This window comes from Thermobia domestica, chromosome 14 (assembly GCF_964235325.1).
Source record: "Thermobia domestica chromosome 14, izTheDome1.hap1.1, whole genome shotgun sequence".
NCBI lineage: Eukaryota > Metazoa > Arthropoda > Insecta > Zygentoma > Lepismatidae > Thermobia > Thermobia domestica.
In genome coordinates, this window is record NC_137467.1 from 155,595,675 (window position 1) to 155,620,748 (window position 25,074).

At 37.8% G+C, this 25,074-nt stretch overlaps 1 protein-coding gene across 1 annotated transcript; it reads right to left on the reverse strand.

Annotated features, from left to right (window-relative positions):
• Positions 1-549: 549 nt before the first annotated feature.
• On the reverse strand, positions 550-23,778 carry LOC145670053 (uncharacterized). Its single transcript, XM_081738403.1, has 2 exons — positions 23,524-23,778; positions 550-1,983 (listed from the first exon to the last, which is right to left on the reverse strand). The coding sequence occupies exon 2, from the start codon at positions 1,966-1,968 to the stop codon at positions 550-552; it is 1,419 nt and encodes a 472-aa protein (XP_081594529.1). The 5' UTR covers positions 1,969-1,983; positions 23,524-23,778.
• Positions 23,779-25,074: the final 1,296 nt, after the last annotated feature.

Consider the following 25,074-nt stretch of genomic DNA (forward strand, 5'->3'; position numbering starts at 1 on the left):
TTACAAATTCTTACAGCTACAGGGATAAACATATAATCCCTCAGAACAACGTGTAAGCGTTTATTTCTTAAATCTCAAATACTCTGATATCAAGAATGTGAACTGGGATCACATCAGTGTAATCGTGACGGTTATTTATATTTGAAACGCATATAAAATTATACGATTATCAACAATTGTTGATCCATTGGTGATACTTTTTGACCAGCAACTGTCTTGAATAATTCGCTTCTAAGATATTCGCAGTGCTACCTAATTTCGTGACATCACCTTGCATATACTGTGTTGGTCTCTACTTGTCACTTGTGGTATCCAGTAAAAAAATTGCTTTTGTCTACACACGCACACACACACACACACACACACATATATATATATATATATATATATATATATATATATATATATATATATATATATATATATATATATATATATATATATATATATATATATATATATATATAACCCGAACCGGTTGTTAAAAAATTAGAATAACACCATTGATTATACTGGATAAATTGATCAATAACTCTTGTTTGACATAATTCACATTATTTGTGATTGTATTTGGTAGTGGTACACTTTATTTTCTTTCCTTCTGATCCAAGAAGGAGGCATATTATTTGCTCGATTAATAGCCATTTTCACCAACCAATTACACATTGGCCTAACGCCAGGAAGACGAATATAATAACAAAACACAAAACGTGTAAGGTAAAACGTAAGCCACTCTTTCCAATTAAGAGCTTTAACCAATTTGTTCAAGTTGGAAGCTTTGGTATCAAATAACCAACAACTATACACCACAGTTGTATTATAGAATAAAGTAGGCATAAAGTGTCTTAATCCTTCAATCATACAACGACTCATGTGTTCTTCATCCCTCCCCATTCTATAAAGGCCTGGTCTCGGCCAATATTCGGACAGACTTTTGATTATTTCAAGGGTTTCCTCCAAAGTACCACTGCAGATCTTAAACTTATCTTCTATACCCAATCGACAGCCAACACAACGCCAAAAGTGTATAAAGCTTTCAAGTTCTTCTCTTGTAGCATCATGGACACCTAACTGCTTGGGAAAGAGCAAAATAGGCCCAATAAAACCAAATTGCGTCATTGCCATATCGAACTGGGTGATAAACAAACCTCCAATAGCTCTTGTCGTGAAAACTTTGTAAAGATATTCTTTGGATATGGGTTCAGGGCAAGCATTCTCTAACTCTTGAAAAATTGCATCGTCCACTTCAGTCCATAACGATCGGCAACACCCGTCATCACCTTCCATTGTAACTTTATCCTTTATTTCATCTGCAGACATCGAGTTCATTTTTCTCATAGCACTATTGTGCATTAACCTAACCGTCTTGATATCATTATGAGCAGGATCATTAGTATCCCAAATGTTTCCTTGATACCATGAATACAATTTGTTAATTGTCGATAGGTATCTCTTGAAGGCTTTGAAAGGCGTGTCTGATTTTCCCGTGAATATTAATGGTTCTAGAAAACGACGAAAAGTCAAACCAGCGAACAAAGATAGCATATTGGAATAACATAAGCCAGACCAGTTTTTCATCGCAAATTCTTGCCCTTTCCTGTATTTGTTCATATCCAACCAATCAGGTTTTGAAGTCAGAGGATATTTTGAGTCTCCAGGTACATTGAGACCTTCGAGAAATTTCTTCAAACATTCTGGACAGTCTCCAATATTTGGTTTAGTTGTTCTAATTGTGTTCTTCTCTTTTGTGATCGAACTTCCAGTCGTAATTTCACAGGTCTCAACTCTAGTCACATTAATATCGGACGAAATATCAGCATCAAATTTATTATCTACACTGCTTTGGAGAGAAGATTTTTTACTTTCTTGTGTTTTTGTTGCAAGATCATTGTTTGATTTCTTGTTGACTTCGGATATTTTTGAGATTCTTTCAGTCACGGCCACATCAGATGATTGCGTTTGAGCCATCTTGTTCTAAGTGATCTGAAAATAAAGAATGTGAATCATTAATATTGAGAGAACATGAAATCATTAATTTCTACAAAGGACAAACGATGCCTAATTACGAGATCACTTAAATTTAACATGTTTGAAGACTGAAATATTATAGATTTCTTTTCTTCTATCTTTTAAAATACATAGCACAAACTACAGTAACAAATTGTTGTAAATAGAACACTTCAACTATACCAGTACAGTCACAAATAAAACCACTGCACATTATATTTGCAGTGATTGTGCAGAGGGATTAGTTACTGTGATATGAAGTGTGTAGTAGACAGTTAGTTTAGTTTGTGTATCTATCAAAGTAACCTGTTAGTTAAGTTTGTGTATTTATCAAGGTAACCTCGTTAAGGCGAAGGCTAAGTGCTACTGATACCTCAGTTCATCAGAATGGTAAAGCCTACATTGTATCCTTGTGTATGTACAGTTGTTCTCCAGTACCGATGAACTGTAAATGGGACAGAATTTTACCAAAGTTACAAGGAGAAAGTAGACTTTGGTAAATGAACTTCGGGGCCACCTTTCGCGAGATAGTAGTACACATTTAAAGTGTTAATATTACAAGGTCGGAGAGCGCAATAGTCAGAAATAGCCTAGAAAAAGCTTCTTAAAGTTTCCAACTAGTCGCGTATATGATAAAACGCGTCAAGCTATCATGTGACAGTGTGGCAGAGTGAGGAGCATCTGTTACTGACGTTCAAAGGGTCTCGGGTTCGATTTCCGTTCGAGTCAGTTTGTTTTGCTTTTACCAATAAAGTAGCCATTTGTAACTACAAGTAAAATATTAATTCACCATATGTTTATAATGCATAAAATAGTAGAAATATTCAAATCGGTTGTAAAACTTTTCAATATTCCATGTTCATTTCAACAAAACGTAACCTATTTCATAAATGTATTGATATCGCGATTTATATTATGGTTACCACAGTCGTTATGAAATAAAATGTCCTTAATGCTTCGTGTCTATATCTGTGGACAGTGTGCGAGTTGTAAGGGGGATGAGGGGGAAATCCCCTTAGGGAATACTGGATGTATGCTATAGCCAAAGGTTTTATAACTGATATGAACATTTCTATTATATTATGCATTATAAACATATGGTGAATTAATAATTTACTTGTAGTTACAAATGCTACTTTATTGGTAAAAGCAAAAAAACTTACTCGAGCGTGAATCTAACCCGAGACTTTTGCACGTCAATCATATACAGAGTGTAACATAAATGCATGACCAAAAGTGACGAGGTAATTGCGGACATCCAAATAAGTAAAAATGTCCCTATAAATACGGGTCCGATGCCGCTTCGTTTCCGAGATACAGGGTGTTCAAATGACGAGTCCCTCCACTGATTTACTATAGAAAAGTGAATGGAAATGTTCAATATCACAAGAATAACACAATCAGGTGGAATTATGCCTGTGTAAATACATTTACACTAACATAGAAAATGAAACTACTCAACATTTGAGGTTATAGAGTTGTCAGTATTACCAACCTGGTACAAAGTGTTATGTTTACAAATACCACTAGACGTTCACACTTTAGCATGATTGCTGACATATTAGTATCGAATCCATAGTTATCGGGGTCGCTGAGATGTGCAGTGAGATTTCCGATGCAGTTTAAATCCAAATTCAGCCCCATCAGTACTTCTAAAGGGGGAGGGTGAAATGTAAAATTAATTGAACATGACTGATACTAGTGTCGAATTCGTAGTTTTTGGAACCCCAGTTCATTGTTGACAGTTTTGGTGCCCTTTATGTTCAAAATGAAACGTAATTCCCCGTGAGAAGAACGGGTATTTTGCTAGTATTTAATAATAAAGAACGGAAGCTCCACATGTTAAATTCTTTAATATATTTCTCGCTGCTCAAATTTACATGCACCTAGGTACAGGTATGTGTAAATAACATAATCTCTCTTTCTGAGTTGTTCGAAAAATATACAAATAATAAAGTGGAACTTTTGCCAGAAATCAGAAAATTAAAACCTGTTGCTTTAAGTATTATTTCTGTTAGCGAAATACATTGTACCACTGCAGACCACGTTATAGCAAATAAGATTAACATCGGGCGAAGAAATAGTTTTTAAATTATATTTTCCGGTTTTTGCCAATATTTCCGAAAGTTTTTTTTAATGTGTTCAAAACTTCCGGAAATTTTACACAGCACACGTAAAATATGTATCTCCATAAAATATATATATATCTGATTTTAACATACCGGGATTAACTAAAATGATTCTGGGAACCAGTGGCTCAGTGGTTCCCAGTGGAAGAGTCTTTGGAATTTTATACTATCCTTGATGTGTTCTGTTCTTAAAGGTTAATGGAAAAAGTAAAATGAGGAAATAATAGTGATAATTATGGAAATTAAGTTACTGAAGAACGTTCGGTAAATCAGTTGACTTTTTTAAAGAAAAAATGGCAGAGTACTTACCTCTGGTGCGCGGGGTTCGTGGTTCGACCCTTGGCCAAATAAGTTTGTGGTGGACAACATCGTGTCCGTGAGTTTTCTCGGGGGTATTCTCGTTTCCTCGCACATTGTCCTTCCACCGATTCCTTCATCGTCATTCACTTATCATAATTATTCGTCTCCCTCATCTTAAATGGCATAATCGTGGGAAGTTAAACCGAAATATTTCATTTCAATTTTTTTTTTGCGACTTAGACTATACTTGTTGAACCGCTCCCTCTCCCACCAAAATTTTGGTTTTGGTTTGGTTTGATTTAGTTTAACGTCTCACGGTTATGCCTGCTAGGCTAAATGGGACGTGGACCTACTGATTATAGTGGAATCCGAACCACTTTGGTCGTTCAACTGAACTCCCACCGGGAATCGAACACGCATCAAAATAAATTTATTAAATTTAAAATATGTATATCCCTTACCGAATTTGAAGTTGCTATTGCCCATTGTGTATTAATACATGAAGAAAATTGTATATTTTGATCGAGACTTTACAGCGTTCAGTGGCTGCTAGACAATCTCGTGGGTCAATACTTTTATACCAAGGACTACTTGAATTTGATTTGATTTGATTTCAGTTTAGCGTCCCTTTCAAAAAGCGAGGCTATTTGAGACGTGGACCTACAGGTTAATCCAAATCATATGAGCTACCGCCGGTAAACAAACCCGAGTCTCCCACGCCAAAATCGCGTATGCTAACCGCTTAGACACGAGGGAGCTCAAGACTACTTGAAAATGGAAAAGCATATTACGGTACGTAATGCAGAAGCGTCCACATGGGAATTTTCTAATAAATAAATTATTTTATTCTTTAATGTATAGGGAGAGAATTAAATATGCTGCTCCTAGGCTCTAGTCTACTCATCTTAGGTATTAATCCAATTTGAATATCTTTTTCCCCATGATTCATGGCGCACCTTCCTTAACTTTTCGTATTAAAATGCCCCCCGCCCCCCTCTTCCTAAAAGTGATAATAGTTATTGTTACCCGCGACACGAGACATTTTTTGATAGAGGTAGGCAGGGTCGGGATTGAACAAGCCCCCTCGGGCATTGCCTGGGGCCCCGGATTGGGTTGGGCTCTGCCGGGCTGTGGTCACACCGTGGGATTCGGTAGCTTGAGGGAGCCAATCCCAGGAATCTGGGTAACGGTGAACTCGGGCGGGAGGTGAGCTTGCCTTATAACGCTCGGGCACCATGCCTGCAGAGCATGGTGGGACTGACTCGCTAGCAGTCTGCCTCAACAAGTAGGTTAACTGGTAGGCACTCAGGACTTCGGTCTGGCCGCGTAGTGGGCGTATCCCACTCCCTCAGAGAATGAGGGTTACATCGCTTCGGCGAGTCAGAATTAGGGGACAAATTCTGACGGTGCACTTTGTGCACGAGGAACAATAGCGATATTGTGGAACTACGGGCGGGGTGCATTACATTCTTGCGGAACCCGTTCATTAAATAGACCGAATGGTCGCGGGCATGCTCTCCATGCATGCAATTAAGCGTTGCATAGTAGACCACTAGCTCACAATTTCTAGTCTATTCTCGTCTCGAAAACGATACGATAGGTACATTTTAAATTCGGAACGAGACTCGTGATGATAATTCTCGTCTCATTTTCGAGACTAGAAATTTCACAACTCTCGTGGACAAATGCTAAATCACCCAAATCTTATATCTCAAACTCATATATAAATATAAATTGATACAGTGATTATACGAACACAGTGAAGAGCGTTTATCAATGTTTAAAGATACGGAAGAAATTACACAATATATTCCAATAACAAATGCAATGTGTCCGTGAAGTTGCGTAACCCAAAGTTTGATTGCATATTGCTTTTGATCTAAGAATGATAAAGACTTGAGACTTAAAACAAATGTAAGCATGTTCTATGTAGATATTTTCGAGATCATCATCAATGCTGGAACTTGTAATGTTTTTGTGTAGTAACGAAAGAAATTACCCTAAGTGTAAAATAAAAAATGTGCAAAATGAAGGAAATCAATATTCAATTGCAGAAAACTGATTTCCTGAGGGTGAATTCCTGTGTATATGTGCAGTGTACATCAACATTTATCCATTGGTGCAAAAATGTGACAAGGTTGATGCAGTGTTGCCATATAAAAAGGCTATTTAATGCGAGTCCATACAATGGATGTTTTGGGATATAAACGCGGCCCCTGGCAACACTGTTATCGTGAAATTACTCCAACAGGTGTGTTTTAGGTCAATTAATAATAAGCGATGAGAATTTGCACATAATTGATAAAATGAATTGTTATGCAAAATTTTGTACAATTTAAATGCTATTATATCACAACCTTCATGTAGATACAGTCTCGCTTACAATGCTTTTTCACTGAAAATACGGAAGGACGTTCAAGTTTATGATAACGAATTTAGCACTCTCATCAGCTTAAGAAATACCGTGGCCACCAACGGTTGTGATCAGCGTGCACAACCCTGCCTGTTACCTGTTGCCCTACATCTCACGGTCAGTTTCTGCTGAAGGGGAATGTGTTGAAGCACAGCTTAATCAAATTTGTTCTATTTCTCTCGACAAACTTTCTCAAATATTGTCGAGAGTACGAGCTGTAGTCGACTGTCCAATGCTCGTTTCAACAACGGAAACCCACAAAAATCTATGGGGAATGCATGAAAGTATCTGTTAAAGAGATTGCATGAATTTCTATTTTACATTTCATCCAGAGGCGGATACGCGGAAATTTTCGGATGGGCCCTGCCGTCTGCAAAATCACTAGATATTGCTCGATTAGTTATAACTACTTCAAAACTCCGTTCTCCTTCACAATAACCAGTGGTGTAACTAACGGGCCCATAGTGCTAGCGAAGGGAGAGCATTAGTGAAAGGGGGCCGCTGCCCAACCTGTAGCCTTGTTTGTTGAAAAATCAATAAGACAATAAAAAGTCTCAAAAAAAACATGTAAGTTGCCTTGTACAAAATAATTCGAAAATGTAATCTCGTCCATAATTTATCGATCCAATAATGCGATGTGCAATCAATAACATGTAAAGAGCATGGAGTACGGTAAGGAAACCGTGTTAGACATGGAGTTGTTGGACGCGAATGGTGGCGATAAATAATGGTCCTCTGAGCACAGTGTAATGTCAGAAAACGAGCCCGAAGTCCCAGAAATCTGGCCCCGAAGTCTCCAGGTTAGGTCTCTTCTATTCACTAATGAAATATGTAGTTCTTGGACGTGGGAGGTGGTAGTGAAAAGGTCGTGGTCCCCTGAGCACAGCGGAGACATCACAAATCGAGAACTGGGCCTGATGTTCCTAGATATCGGACCCCAAAAGTATAGGGTCGAGCCCTTTTATTCACCAACGAAGCATGGAGGTTTTGGAAGTGGGTGGTTTCATTGGAAAGGGTCGGTTTCCCTTTAGCACATCGGTGATGTAAATCTGACCCTGGGCCCGAAGCCCAAGAAATCGAGCCCAAAGAATGCTGATGCCATATTTTCCATGCTTTTTACTCAAAAAAGTAAGTTTCCTTTTTATACTGCCTGAATTTATAAACCGAACGTTACAAGATAATATTGATGCTACATGTCAGTAAGGTACAGCGCAATATATTTGATATCGAAGAGGATGGATCTGAGCACAAACATGGACCTGAATTCTTGGATTTCAGGCCACGGGACCGATTTCTAACATCACCGCTGTGCTCAGGGAACCAAGTTCTTTCTAACGCCAGAACTTGCGTTTCCAACTCCATGTCTAAAACGGTTTCCTTACTGTAGGAGGATTTTTATGGAATATTCCCCATGTTTTTATCCAAGAGTAAAAGAGACATTACAAACCTATGGGAATTAACAGAGCATCTTATTCTTTTTATCGTGTATATATATATCGGGTGTTCAAAATAAGTGTTACAACTCTTAGGAGGTGACTCCTGCCATTGAGACAAGAAAAAAGTTCCCTTGAACTTTCGGCTATCGGACATAGAGTTTCAGATTTACAAGGTACCGAAAGCGTGGGAAAGTGACTTTCTGACGCCAATAGTTCGGAAACTATCCAACGTAAAGAGGGCGGGTGAAAAATTCATTGAAGGAGTCATGCCTGCTATATTGAATTTTGCATGTTTCACAATCCTATCATGCACGCGCAAGGGGTTCCCCAAAGGAACATAGGGAGTCCCGGATAATCTGCCAAATGAAAATTGGTCTAAATGGATATGAATTGATAGGGTTTCTACCAGGTAACAATAATTCGTTTGTATTAAGTCGATATCTGGAACAAATGCAAACTGGCGGACATCTTCATGCCCGTTGTGTGTGGTTGCATAATCGCCAGGTACGGATGCTGGCCAACAGTGAAGTTCTGAGTATTAAGTGTAGCGAATTTGTACTCAAATGCTCTAGAAAGATATATGGAGTGTCGGTAGAGCACAACAGATGAAGTAGGGTGATTCACATGTGTGGAAACACGTAATGAAAAATGCCCAGAAATGCACTCATACTAAGTAAATGTGAGTTCAAAGCGTCGGAAATGTAAGGAATAGAGTCAAGGACATGAAAGCCTTTGCAATTCACCAATAATATTCCCTCAAACCGATGCAATATGATGTGCACGGTTGCATACCAATAAGGATGTAACAACTGAGGCCAAGTTGAAATTGTGCAAGGGGACTCACTAAGAAACTGTGTAAACTAAATGAATGTCTCTAGTGGGATCGCATGATCGATATTGAAATGTGGCCAATGTGGGTGTTGATTTTGACATGTAGCTAATGGACAAATGTCAACATGTCCCACTACTGCTGGGATACCGTCTCACGTGCGAAAATAGTAAAATAACGTTGTACATTGTGCTATTACATCTGGTGCACTTTTTGTAGAACGTAACTAGAACACGATTGTATCAATGTCCCTGTTTGTTTGGGACATTGTCCCACAGTCGACACATATGAAAATAAATCTCTTAATCCATGGTTCCAATTCTGATAGAGCGTGAAAATAACAAACTTGTATCATATCCCACGTCTTCTAGGACATTTCACGTACTCGAAATATAAGAAAATACCTCCAGAAAGTCGTATGAACTAGAGAAATAGGAAGAAACGTTTTAAAGCCTTTTTTAAGAAATAGGAAGAATTGCATTGTTTACAACTGTGCAGTAGGAGTGACAAAATGAAACACACAAGCGTGTCTGGAGGCTGTACAAGAGTGCTTGCTAAACAAAGTGGGTAGTCCTCAAAGAAATGAATACAGAGAAAGTGAAGCTCCCTCGAGTCTCAGGGCTAGAGCGCTCGCTTTCGCTCGCGTGGTCGCGGCTTCCAATCCTACTGCGAGCCCACAGCCTCAGATTCAAGTCCCCAGTAGTTATTTTCCTATTTTTCCCACGTGGGACAGTGTCCAAGCAGTAGTTGCACATGTTGACATTTTCCCAATAGCTACATGTCGACATCAACACACACCCATTGGCCATATTTCAATATCGATCATGCGATCCCACTAGAGACATTCATTTAGTTTACACAGTTTCTTAGTGAGTCCCCTTGCACAACTGCAACTTGCCCTCAGTTGTTACATCCTTATTGGTATGCAACCGTGTACATCATATTGCATCGGTTTGAGGGAATATTATTGGTGAATTGCAAAGGCTTTCATGTTCTTGACGCTAATCCTTACATTTCCGATGCTTTGAACTCACGTTTACTTAGTATGAGTGCATTTCTGGACATTTTTCATTACGTATTTCCACATATGTGAATCACCCTACTTCATCTGTTGTGCTCTGCCGACACTCTAGATGTCTTTCTAAAGCATTTGAGTACAAATTCGCTACACTTAATACTCAGAACTTCACTGTTGGCCAGCATCCGTACCTGGCGATTATGCAACCACACACAACGGGCATGAAGATGTCCGCCATTTTGCATTTGTTCCAGATATCGACTTAATACAAACGAATTATTGTTACCTGGTAGAAACCCTATCAATTCATATCCATTTAGACCAATTTTCATTTGGCAGATTATCCGGGACTCCCTATGTTCCTTTGGGGAATCCCTTGCGCGTGCATGGTAGGATTGTGAAACATGCAAAATCAATATAGCAGGTATGACTCCTTCAGTGAATTTTTTACCCGCCCTCTTTACGTTGGATAGTTTCCGAACTATTGGCGTCCGAAAGTCATTTTCCCACGCTTTCGGTACCTTGTAGATCTGAAACTATGTCCGATAGCCGAAAGTTCAAGAGAACTTTTTTTCTTGTCTCACTGGTAGGAGTCACCTCTCAAGAGTTGTAACACTTATTTTGCAACACCCGATATATATATATAAAGTACACGGGAAATAGTGGACCCCAATGGAAACGCACCACTCCTTTGTTGCAAATTTTTAGTTCTTAACTTATGATTTTTTGGTTCATTTTTTTACTTGTTTCCAAAACTCGGGTAGAAGGAGATCTCCATTGCTGATGCATAGTTTTTTTTTTTTTTTTTTTTTTTTTAAGTTCGACAATAAAGAGGAAGGGGAATAGCAAGATAGGGTTTCTGATTCGGTATACCTAACAATAGTGCACGAATATTGACAGGGACCCATTTGCGAATATTGCGGGGTGTTGGCATTGGGATACAAATCCAGGGTACATTAAAATGATAGATTTACAAACAACAAAAATTTAATTTTTGATGCTTCTTGTCTTGTTCCTCGCCGATTTACGGATTTACTGAATGCGGGTGTTCCAGAAGGTGCTTTGCAGGAGATAGCTTAAAATGTTTAGTTGAGCATGAAAATTTGAAATCTGAATTGTTGAATTTTCCTTTAAAAAGAAAAAAAATGAAAGAAACTGCCAGATTACTATGATAAAGCAAATAATGAAGACTGTACTGACATATAACCCGACGTAGATGTTACAGAATGGGACAGTTCTACTAAGTGTAGTGCCTCGGAGGGCGAAAGTGAACCTGAGGAATGCATTGTCTCTTTTACAGAAGCCAGTCTTATAATTTGTGCAACGAAAATCATCCATGTAAGCAGTGTTACTTGTGTTGCTACAGGTTTGCTACTAAGGTATAACATGCATGTTTTCACTTTCCAAACACTGTTTACTGTACACAAATATTTGATAACTCTCCTAGTTACTCAAGTATCGTGTGAGTGAGCATTCAGTTATCGTAAATTAATTAAAACTCGTACGCGTACGTCTTTGTCAAATCATATTCTGGAATCATTTATGCTTACGGCCATTGAAAGGGAAGTTCTGCAAAAAATCTCTAATGATGAAATTATCGATGAAATTGGGAAATCTTTTTCTGTATTTAGAAAAATGCTGCTGTAAAAGTTGGTTTGATAAATGAAAATCATTACTCACGTATTTTATAAGAATTGCAAAACGTATCAAAGACATGACTGACAAATGCGTTATCACCTCTATGTAGTAAATACGTATGTGAATTTTTACATCATAAGTTCGTGCTGTTCGTTCCGTTTTTCTTTCTTGATTTTGAGAGGGTGATTCCTAACTGCCGTTAGTAGAAAAAGTATATTTAGCTGTAATGCTAATATATAGTAGTAAAGTTCCAATTTAATTAGTGTTTAAAAAGTCAACAAGAAATTATTTATCAAACAGCGTGATTTATCAAAAATGTTTTAAAACCGTTTCTCTAAACTTTCTGTGTTTTCAAAATGTTAATTTCTTGTTTCTCACCTCCATAATTGGATGGTTACTCAATGTTCTTCATTATATATCATGTAAACAAATCTACAAAGATAAACTATTATTTTACGCGATAAAATGAAGTTTATTATAATTTATTCATTCATTTGTACGTACCATTCATGAAAATTAAATTCCTCATAATTTTGAAGATGGAATTGTATCATATTCAGATGTCTTTCACTATAAATAGTTGCTGCTTTGAAGGGGCATGTACGATTCATTGCAAAGGTTTACAGAGTGTAAAAATTAAAGAAAGCGAAATAATACTTGGCTATAGATACACATACACGGGGACGGGGTTTAGTCATCCAAGTTTCCAACTAAGGGTTTATTCCTAAAAAAGGCAGTCCTGACTCCAGACCAACTCGGTATTCATCAAGGCCGGGTGGCCCATCGTTTTTCGGATGGGGTCATCATTTTCCGCCTCTGGTTCCATCCGTTTCATGTATGTGATCTTCGACTGCGCCGTACAATTGGACGCCTTGTCCTGGTAAATAACTGTTTGTCTTGTAACAAGCTTCATTGAATGTGTATTCTGCTTAGATTAAATCAGCCACTAATGCGGTAACCAGCAACCATAAAGTTGCGAACAAAACTTTTAGCACATTTATATTCCGACAGATACCCCCATTTCTCGTCCAGAGTCACAACTAACGTCTATCTTTTGCCTGCGATGTGGCGCTCTACAGCTTTTGACAATTCGTCTTCGTCTGCATGATGGAATAAACCTAGGTGTATCTCAAAATTTGTGTTGTACTGTTAGCGCCAATACCTTTCCTGATAAATCGCTCCTGATTGGGGTAAATTCTCTTCATTCTTGACAATTTCAAGCATAATAATAATAATAATAATAATAATAATAATAATAATAATAATAATAATAATAATAATAATAATAATAATACCATTTATATACTAAAATGCTAGGTTAATATGTTTGTGGTCAAGAAAAGTTTTATGCTTGTGGCCAATCCTTTCGACAGTGAGTTCTCGGGAAACATAGGTTCTACAAAGATGCGTTTTCACTGATCGATTGCAAATTTTGTGTAGATATGTTTAGTTCTAATTGAATACATAAAAATTGTCGTTATTTCTTTATTACATTTTTTAGTTATGCACTGGAAGTGTTGAAATTTTAAAAAGTAAAGTATCATATCCTACGAGTTGTACACTCTAAAACCACACATTCCTATACGGTTTTAGTATATCTCCGGCATTTGTTTCATGCCTAAATGATAATGAAAAATGAATAATAATCATTTCTCCAGTCTAAGATGAATCTTTATTGTTTGCAATGTTTTACCCAATGAACACCATATATCACTGACATAATTAATTGTGTGTGTAAAATGTATTTACTTATTACATACTGGATGCAAGAAGAAAGAAAACACTGATCATACATGAATTAGAAACTCCAACCGCAAGTACGCTCAAATCTTGCAAACGGTGCGAGATATTGAGAAAAAGTAATCGAAAAAATCTCCCCTTTATGGTATTCCTTGCCGATTTTTTGAAAGACGTCCCTCACTTGTGTCTGTAAAGGGACATGTACAATGTTGTGAGGAATGACGAGGAAATTCATGCTCATATGTGAATGACGCGCTGTTTAGAGAGTGCAAGTTCAGCTACTATTATATAAAAATCTTTTCTTTCTTTCTTTTTTTTAAGAAAGATATCTCGAAAGTTCTCAAAAAAATACGAAATAGGCGGTATTCTTGATTAATTTGAACTGAAGCAATAGTGATGATATTACAACATATACAGTATTTCGAAGAAAGTTATTTTCTTATCACATTATTTGAAAAAAGAAACTCCAACGTTTGAGATAACTTACCAATTTTCCCCACACTAATCCATGCCCGAGGATAAACAAATCAGTGGAAATGGTTGAAATGCCATAATATAATAGCCTATATGTTTTATCAAAATCGAATAATTTTTACATAGGTTATACTAGAAAACTATATTTTCGTGTATATGTGTAAACTTACAACATGGGAGCATTTTACTCTCTTTTTTCTACTCCTTACTTTTGAAATATTCCAACTCCAAACAATAGCAAACAATAGGAATACTTCTCCAGGATCAACAAGGACACATACCAAGTTTCATTAAAATCGGTTAACTTTTGCGAGAGTGGTCATCGAATAGACGGATACACGCACAAATTGGTTATGTGTCCAAAGGTAGACGCTTCGCTACACTCACTTCAGTTAATAATAATAATAATAATAATAATAATAATAATAATAATAATAATAATAATAATAATAATAATAATAATAATAATAATAATAGGTTGTCTTGTTCGTGTGTCTGTCGTCAGCTTTCCCCATAAAAAGGGGAAACCTCGAGCATCCAAATTTTGCGCATAAATAGATATTCATCGGATCTAAGCATGTACGAAGACGTTTTATCGATTTTCGGCTCGGGGGATTTTAAGGGGATAAAATGTATGAACGATTTCTAAGAACGTCTTGCGTGTTTGCAACCCTCATCACACATTCGGTGCAGAGGTGGAGTGGGTCAAGATTTCTGAGTGGGTCAGTGGATCTTGGATCAACAGGACGTGACCCACTGCGACCCATCACCCACCGTGATCCACTCTGATCCACCGACCCAACAGCATCTTCTGAACACCGGTGAATTGTCTACGTTTTACTTTCAAGGCCTCCATTTCTCTTCCTTTATGTTTACTTACCTGAGATGAGTATATCTAACGCGGAAACTTTTTCTGGTGTCACACGAAGTGTGGAATAAGACTATGGCCAATCGATTTGTGTTAGTGAACACGAAAATCCGTAGGCGGGAAAAACCAACGATCGCAACCGTTCCGTACTTATGGGGGGAAGAATAAGGGCACTGCCAACACAACACGTTGTGTATTATACGAAAACGAGACGAAATATGTCGCGAGTTCGATGAAAACATGCATAGAAGCGCAGTTGGACATATACTACAATGTGACATTACATTGCACAATACTCCCACAAGTGAGGGTAGAGGCGTAGCACATAACGACAGAAGAGGGAGCGGATAAGCGCAAGTAAAAATGGTCATATTATTGAGGAAAATGGAGAAGTAAGACGTCAGGGGAATTGTACAGTAATAATACAATCTCAAGTAATCAATCACAAACTATAGACAGCTTGTAGACGTCAACATAAAGCAGAAATGGAAGAAAGAGAGCTATAGAGAGGATTGACCGTAGAGTCCGGACCACGTCCAAGATGTATAGACTGTTGTATATATATAGGCATTCATTTTCATATATTTATGATGATGATGATGACATAAAAGTAAGACAACAATATATGCCCCTGTCCTGTATATGCATCGCAAAGTCTAATACATCACTATACATTGAAAGATCAGTTCAGGAGGGTGGGGGCCTTGCCCCCTTGCCCTTCTACTCTCCACCCATGTACTTGACCATGTCCATGATATATTACTGCGCTATTTCCCTCAAGTCCAGCTCGTATGTGTTCATACCTTCTATAGAACTTTTCCCCCACGCTATATCCACGCTACCCGCCTTCCTCGTGCTACGCCTCTGCCCTCAGTTGTCAAAGTATTGTCGAATGTTATGTCACATTGTAGTATATGTTTAACTGTGCTTCTATGCATATTTTCATCGGACTCGCGCCATATTTCGTCTCATTATCCACAATGTGTTGTGTTGACAGTGCCCCTACTCTTCCCCCCGTAAGTACGGAACGGTTGCGATCGAGGGTTTTTCCCGCCTACGGATTTTCTTGTTCACTAACACAAATCGATTGACCATAGTCTTGTTCCACATTTCGTGTGACATCAGAAAAAGTTTTCATAAGTAAAAAAAATTCATGCACTTTTGAATATTGATATTTGTAATTGTAATAATTGCAATAGACTTATTACTATATTTTCGAGATACACAGCCTGTGAATTTTTTAGAGGAGCTAACTACTAGAAAAAATCATTTTTGAATCACCTGTAATATATGAATTACTAGCAGCGTTCACCCCGCTTCGCTGCGGTCACCCCGGAACGCAATAAACGTTGTTACTTAGATAATTTTTACTTTTTCGCTTTCAAGTGATATGATAAAAACCATAGAAGATTGCATTAAATGTTAACATTATATCGCCTGTCATTTATGTTAACCCGCCCCGCTTCGCTGCGGTCACCCCGGAACGCAATAAACTTTGTTACTTAGATAATTTTTACTTTTTCGCTTTCAAGTGATTGCAGTAAATGTTAACATTATAGCGCCTGTCATTTATGTTAACCCGCCGAGTGACACGGTCATGCGGGTTGCATATAAATACGTTTATTTTTACCTATGATGATCTAACAAAGGATTTGTACGTTATGGACACTTGAATGGTCAATTATCTCAAGACACTGGTAATTAAAAATTAAAGTGATATGATAAAAACCATCTAGGGTCCAAATCCTAATAACCCCCCAAAAATAAAAGAAATTGGTTCAGCCGTATTAGCGTGATGAGGGAACAAAGGATTTGTACGTTCTCTTTTATATATATAGATTATATTAAAAATTAAAAAAATGAAATAAAATAAAATTCTTGAGTTTTACGTCCCACGTTATGCCGGCTAGGCTAAAGGAGACGGTGATGGTGAGGAATGAATGAAATGGTGGAATGAAGAAAGTGGGATGAAACGGGAGAACCCCGAGAAAACGCACGCACACGGTGTTTGTCCACCACAAAGTTCACTTGGCGGGAGCAGGGTTTGAACCCGGGACCCAGTGCACCAGAAGTGAACCTCTACCACTGAGCCACCACGGCCCCCGTATTAAAAATTAAATGTAACTATATGTGCCCGATCACGGCCAGAGTGCAAAGACAAATGAAATGAAATTTGGTATCTGTAGTTAGGCCTTAATCCAAACTGGAATCTTATCAAATCTCTTTCATTATAATACGTCTCCTAAGGGAAAAGTGGGGTCCGAATATTTGCGAAAAATTGAGTATCTTACGAGTCGTTCAACTTAGGGAGTTGAAATTCAGTAGATTAACTCTTTATTAAAAATAAACAAAACTTGTCCTAACATTTTTTTAAATTCTCTTTCATCGGGGGGGGGGGGCTTTCTTTATATGGGAAATTGGTTGTGGGTTGATTAGTAAAAGTAATCGAGAACGGTCGATTAGTTGAGAAACAATTATTAATTGAGAAGCAAAAAATACAGTGCTTCGCAATATATATTCAGAGTTCTATTATAATAATTACTGAAGCCTACACAGCAAAAACTGGGGTGTTGAAACAACACAAAATGACTACCACTTTAGCGTGTTACTTGTGTGTCAATTCAAGAATTTGAAGTCTGGTATAAAATGAGGGACCAGCGGCAATCCAGGCGGTAAAACCGAAGGTGAGAACCGGGCGGAGAAAAACTTTGCACGAGGTTAAAAGTGTGGGTGTGTTCAATCCCGAGGTAGTACCAGTGATACGGCGTAAAAGGTTGAGGCGATTGTGAGCTTTGGTGCAAATGGATTTGAGATGGGCGGTCCACTTTAGATGTCTGTGGACATCTAATATTATCCCTAATTAGGTAACGGTGTTTTGAAATTGAAGAGGGACGTGGTCGACATGGACATGAAAATTGGCAGGGTTGCTATAGACTCATGAGAATTTGTTCGGAGAAGGAAATATGATGGATTGTGTTTTGGCAGCATTGAGGTTCAGTCGCCAGCGTCTGCACCGCGAGAGAAATGTACCAATAGCAAGCTGCAAAGTGCGATTTATCTCTTGGATACTGTTGGCTGTTGCGAGAAAAGCGGTGTCATCGGCAAATTGATATAAACTGATATTGCCTGGTAATGGTGGAAAATCGGCCACATATAACATATGTAATAACGGGGATAGCGAAGAACCTTGAGGAACACCGGAATGAAGAAAAACAGGATGTGAAAGGTGGTTGTTGATAGATATATAACTAAGGCGGCAAGAGAGAAAGTGGAAGATGAAACGGATATAACACAGAGGAAGGCGGAAAGAAACGAGTTTGTATATAAGACCAGGATGCCACACCTTATCAAAAGCCTTTTCCAGATCGAATAAGACAAGGCAGAAAGGTTTAGATGTGTTAAACTGTATTGTAATATTGGTCGTTAGGCGCATAAGTTGATCGTTGATATTGTATGAAGGCTGAAATCCGACTTGAGGAAGAGGAAGAAGATTATGAGCAGAAAGATGATGGTGTAGACATGTGACAAGGATTCGTTCCAGAATTTTACTAAACACAAGAGTGAGCTGAATAGGCCGATACGAAGAGACAGCATGGGGTGGTTTGTTTGGTTTGGGGTTCAACACCAAGCACATCGTCTTCAGAGCATATCAGAAATACCTCGTTACTGGCTGTGAGTATTTGCATTGTTTTTTATTGTTTGGTATGAGCAAAGATTTGCGAAATATATTTCGCTTTTGTGGCAAATAACTAATAACAGTTTATGTTTTCTGTAATCGGTCACAATAATATTGTTGTAAACCTGTGAGTGATCTCATAACAATTACACAGACAGCTATACTTCCATCTATTTTCCTTATCTGTCATTCTTGTGTCTTAGCACTTATGAACAGAAGATGGCAGGACTGTTCCAGTGTAACTGTTGTCAGACGATTCACAGGTTTACAGCAATATTATTGTAACAGATTACAGAAAACATAGAACATTATTCGTTCTTTGGCATAAGTGCCAAATAAATTTCGCAAAGCTTTGCTCATATTAAACGATAAATACCAATGCAAATTCTCTCAGGTAGTAACCGGTTATTTCTGATATGCTCGCAAGGCGATGTGCTTTGTGCTGAATTTCTGGTTGTCGGTCGGACAATTACTTCTATTCAATATAGCCTTCAACTGGCCATTGATGCTTTTGTCGATTGGTGCGACATCTGGCGCTTGGCAATTAATACTACGAAAACGCAAGCGATCGTTTTCTTACCATCTGGACGACGATCACGGGTCCATCGAAATCCTCACCTGCTACGTCTCCATGTTGACAAGAGTCCGGTTACAATCCATAGTTCTCTTAAATATCTTGGCGTTGTATTTGACTCCAAGCTCACTTGGATACTTCATCTTCTTACTGTTATCGAGAAAGCCAAAAACCGACTCAATTTACTAAAGCGCCTAACAGGTACCACGTGGGGTCTAAATTCTTCTCTCCTTCTCAATTCATACAAGGTTTTCATGCGCCCAATTCTAACCTATTGCCACACAGCCTGGATATCAGCTCCCTCTAAATATTATCTTAAGTTAGCCATTCTTGAACGCCATGCGTTTCGTTTAGCCTTTCGCATCCGTCTCCCGCATCCGACATGCCTTCTTTATGAACGCATCCATTTTCCTCCACTATTATCACATCTTGAGGCCCTCCGCTCAAAGTACATTCAGAAACGCATTGAAACTGCTCATCCCATATTCCTTCGCATTCTCCGCAATGACCGAGACCATGACACTCCCGCTGTATATTATCCCACACCTCTTCAGCATCTGATGACCCTTTATCATCTCAAAATCGGCCAAGACAACATTGATCCAGAAGTTTTTGACATTTATCATCCTGGCACAGTTTCACCACTCATCTATCCATCTCATGCACAGTAAAACTATCCACTAACAGGGCTGCCTTTCTCTCCATCAGTTCCTGCGTATCCCCAGGAACAGAAGATAACAGCATTTGTCTTACTAACATCACCCATGTGTTATGTCGTCGTAGCACTTCACCCTCATACCATCCATCATTACAGATCTAATGATTGTCATATACTTAGCTGTTAAAAATCATGCTCTCATAGCTCTTCATGTATTCAACTAACCACCATATGTTTGATGTATCTATTCATTTCAGGCACCACAGTTCCAGCACGACCATAACTTGTATGCCAGCAAGCCAGTCTGAACCAGCACCCACCGCAACTGAGGCTTGTCCTCACACAATTGATGACCCTCCCCATGAAATATGAATAAAGTTCTAAATAAATTGATTATTAAATAGCAACTAGACCCTCTAATGATAACTTTGACCTCTTATGCTTTTCTCTCTCTTACCGAAGAAAGGGCGCAACCCTTTGAACGGGTAAACGTAAAAAAAAAATAAATAATGCTTTGTGCTGAATTAGCACACAAGTAACACCCTAAAGTGGTAGTCATTTTGTGTTGTTTCAACACCTCATTTTTCATAGTGTATGTTTATTATAAAATGGAACGTTCAGAGCGCAAGGCTATCAAGCCATAAAGTTGTGAGAAAAATAGACATAAAATTTGTACTGAAAGCTAAGCTTAATTACATGGAAATTTTAAATTTTTACGGCATGCTTAATTATATGGAAGATTTTACTATATGAGATGGTACCTACTGATTAACATGGAATCCGAACCATCCTAGACTTGACTTGAAACTTTCAAATTTCAATCTATTTTCCACTTAAAAGAATCTGTAATCCAACAAGAAAATAATTATATGATAATTAAATTGAAATTCATCGTAATATGGTCCATGAAATAACTTTACCATTTTATATCGTAACGGTCAGATCCACCGATATGGTGACAGAGCGGTGCTTGAACAATTGACCGTAGAAGTTCAAACTCCGATTAGCCTAGTGATAATTTCACAACCCTGTTTTATTACAAGTGTTTATCACTCTTTGGTCAGTGGCTAAGAGGGCGTGGATCATAGGTCAGATTTGATGACGATGAGTTTTGGTGAAACACAGTGGGTCATGGTGAGATATGGGTCTCAGTGTGTCATGGTGTGTTGTGGTTCAGAGTGGGTCATGGTGGATCATGGGTCAGTAGGTCGTGGGTTAAGTTTCCATTGACCGACGCCATCTCTGATTCTGTGTGCGGGCTTATATAACAGCAGAGGATAAATACCTGGGCAACGAACTTTCTCTCTTAGTATCCAGGTTTTAAATTAAGACCTAACAACGACTGGTGCTTAGTCCTTTGTTCACGTTCTAAATTAAGATTTGGCAACGTCAGATGCTTACAGTTAGGTAATGAAATAAAATATGGGAACTTACCAGTAATGACAGAATTAGCGATCAAATTTCGTCGATGTGTTAAATGTTAAAAGTGAAACAACTAGACAGAAAGAGATATTGCAAGTCCTTTTCACAGCGAATATATGAGTAGAATGAAATATTATAACTCAACGTGACTTTTTTTATGTTCACCGAGTACATTGCCGTGGAAGAAATAATGTTAGCTAGGTTCACACAGCTAATTTGAATTACATTTTTTCCCCTTGAAATAAGACGAGGAAATAGTTTGTTAATGATTATTTAATTACAGGTTGTTCACGTACACATGAAACAATGAGCTAGTTACTGTCCTTGATAAACTAGGTTCTTATGCAACAATTATGATCTTACTTGAATGTACGTCATTACGGTATTGCCCAACCAAATGTCAAGAACGGATTAAAGTGGTTGGGCATTTTTTTTTTTTTAAGGTACGACTTCAATGTCACTGTGGTCTCATTGGCAAAAAGAGCAGGGATATAGGAAGAGTACTAATTTGGAGGTGGAGCTGGGGTATAATAGCACTGTATAGAATGCGTAATCGTCCAGATTACACAAGATTTTACATTTCTTGTTTGCATCACGCAGGGGCGGATCCAGGACGGACTTTTTGGGAGAGGGGGCGGTGGGTTGTAATACTGCTACTTACAGCTACTTTTAAGAGCTCCAAACTCTGGGATGGGACGATCGCCCCCCTGGATCCGCCACTGGCATCACGCCATATATTTTAGACACGTCTAATTATTTTTCGTGGATTGTAAAATAAAAATAATAAAAATCATCACTACTAACAAATAGTCAAACAGTAATACATGCGGAAATAAGCTTTTGTCACAATATTTTGGAAATAAATTACTCACATCAAAGTAAGAAAACAAGTTCATATGGACCTGTGGTCGGAAGTGCATAGTTTCCTAGTAATAAGGTGCCGAAAACACGATAAAATGAACTTTAAAGGTCCATAGTTTCACTACTAAAAGACCGATCGTAATCGGGTCAAGGCATCACTGAGGAACTAGTATGTAAACTATCCAAATATCCATCTTTCAGAACCTCCACAATCATTTTTAGAAAGGCTGTTTGGGAGTACTTGATCACTCTCCACCTACGTCTCTAAAAATTGGTGTGAAAGTATTTTTAGTATTCGCAAACATGGATATTTGGATAGTTCACATATCAGTTCCTCAGTGATGCCTTGACCCGACTACGATAGGTTCCAAAGTAGTGGAGCTCTGAACTTTTAAAGTTCATTTATTTCACTTCTTGGCACCTTATACCTAGGTAACTCTGAAACTATTCACTTTTGAGCACAAGTCCATAAGAACTTTTTTCCTTATTTTGATATGAGAAATCTGTTCTCCTAAATATTGTGATACATTTTTTTGTAACACCCTGTATATCCGCCATTTTCAATAAACAGGGTTGTCTCGTCTCGAAAAGGTATAATGAAAGTAATATCTCGTCTCAGAAAACCGATCTATTTCTGTGAGGAGAGCTTTTTCTTGTCTTTATAATTCATGATGAAAATGCTGTCTCCCCTCGTCTCAACAACAGTTCTTCTGAGTTCGTTGTTAGAGGCAATATTGAAACCTGAAGTGGTAAGCATTTCATCCATTTCCGGTTTTTACATACATTACCATAGACCAAAAATGGTAAAAGATATCAACAAGCCGTTTTCTACAGTCGATTAAGCGTTCAAAATTAAGTATACATGTAATCTCTGTCCTTAACTCTCTACTGAAACCGGAAGTAATAGAAATCCACTACAACATCCGGTTTCAACATTGATCTACATAGAGCAAACACGATTACAGGTAACGGAAAGTTTTTTTTTTTTTAATCGATTTACTATTCCAACAATAGGTATTGTATCGTCTTCACTTTTAATTGTCTACTCAAACTGAATATGGCGGAAATCAATCAACGTTGAGCCCCATTGAATTAAAACCTTAATACGAGGCGTGTTAGAAAAGCAAGTACCGTTTTGAAAAAAAAAAAATACTAAAATAGGTTTGTTCAAGCCAAATTTATTTTTACATGAAAGAGAACACCTTCAACTATTTTTCGAGATAATTTCCACCAATATTCAAACAATTGTCATAACGGGTGGCTAACTTGCCCAAATCTTCCTCAAACAAACATTCCGCCAGTGAAAACAACCATAACTCCACAGCGGGTTTTTTTTTTTTTTTTTTTTTTTTGCGCGTTGTCGTCACTTTTAAAGCCCTTACCGTCGAGCTCGCACTTCAGATGCAGGAACGAGTCCTACTCAGACGGCGCCATATTGGCACTGTCTATTCTAACGAAGTTTCTCATCCACTTTACTCACCAGTCACAACAGAAAGCCACCTACTTCCTCTTCGTCGTGGACATTTGTCCGCCCTTCATTGAACTGCTTTACCTACTTTCGCACCATTCCATAACTCTTTCCATTTCCATCGTAAGTCTCTGCGATTTCAAGATGAATTTTGGCTTGCGTAACGTTCCTTGCATTCAAAAACCGAACAGAACGAATCTCACAGTCGCGTCGGTAGGTTCAGCAATTGTTTTAAACACGATCACAGGACACAGTACACTCGGCACAACTCAACCGTACTAGCGTCAATAGGAGGGAGGCAATGAGCCAATGAAACTAGCACGCATGCATGCACGGAACGCTGACACTAGCGCTACGCTGGCGTTGAAACGAAACGATATTTACTGTCCTGATGCCTCACAGATGAACATATTGAATCTCCACTTTAATATCTCCATAGAAATTTACTACCACTTCCTGTCAATATTAACTGAGGAAATTTCACGCTATACGAACCAAACTCCTTCACATCATGTACAAGTAACACTGCCGCTTGTTCTTAATATTGAATTGAAAGAAGCCGTCACTTCATAACCGACAAAAATTGTGCATAAGTTGTATTTTCGATAAACAGCTGTATATTTTAGGTATCATTTAATATGAGAATATAATTATTCCTGTTGCTGGTTATACGGTGTTTGTTCTGTATTGTTTGGATTGTATGGTAGCCTTACTCATTTCATTCATTCTTTTCAAAAGGTGAGCATTTGTTTAAAGTAACACTTAATTTACGTTTCGTAACAAATATCTGAACACTTATTTTTGTTCTGTAGTAGTTTAACTTCAAACTATAACTCTAGGTCCGTATTAATAGTTATTATTATTATTATTATTATTATTATTATTATTATTAGTAGTAGTAGTAGTAGTAGTAGTAGTAGTAGTAGTAGTAGTAGTAAGTATTCTGCCTTTTGGAAGGTCCTGGCACTAATGAGGTATTTTATTTATTTAGATTTAGAAATGTTTCTTCCACGTTTCTCGATTTTCAGCCTCCTCTTTTAACTCACAATATTTTCTTCTATTTTTCAAATCATCAATCGTGTTCTTCTTCTTCCTATTCCTCGCTTTCCTTCCATCTTTCCTTCTATGGTGGTATGAACAAGAAACTTTCTTCTTAAGATGAGTCCAATCCAATTGGCCTTCCTACGAAGAATAGTGGTTAAGGTAATAAATGCAATAATTAGTGTTGTAAATAGAAAAAAAAACCGTTCGTTTTTTTTCAGAAATGTACGTTTTTTTTAGAAAAAAAACATTGCCTCTCGTTTTTTTTCTAAATTTCGTTTTTTTTCAAATAGTCATTTGTAATGTATCTTACGTCATTTAAGTCTGAAGTATTTTTATGTAGGTGTAATTACCATAAAATGCAACATAAATTAAACACTAGAAACTGATGCGGTACAAATATTTTACAATTTATATGAGTAGTGTACCTACTAAGAATCCGGGTTTTTGTACTGTTTCACCAATATCAACGAAGAAATAAAAGTAGAAATGAACATTTTTTTTTCGTGAAAGTAGGCCTTT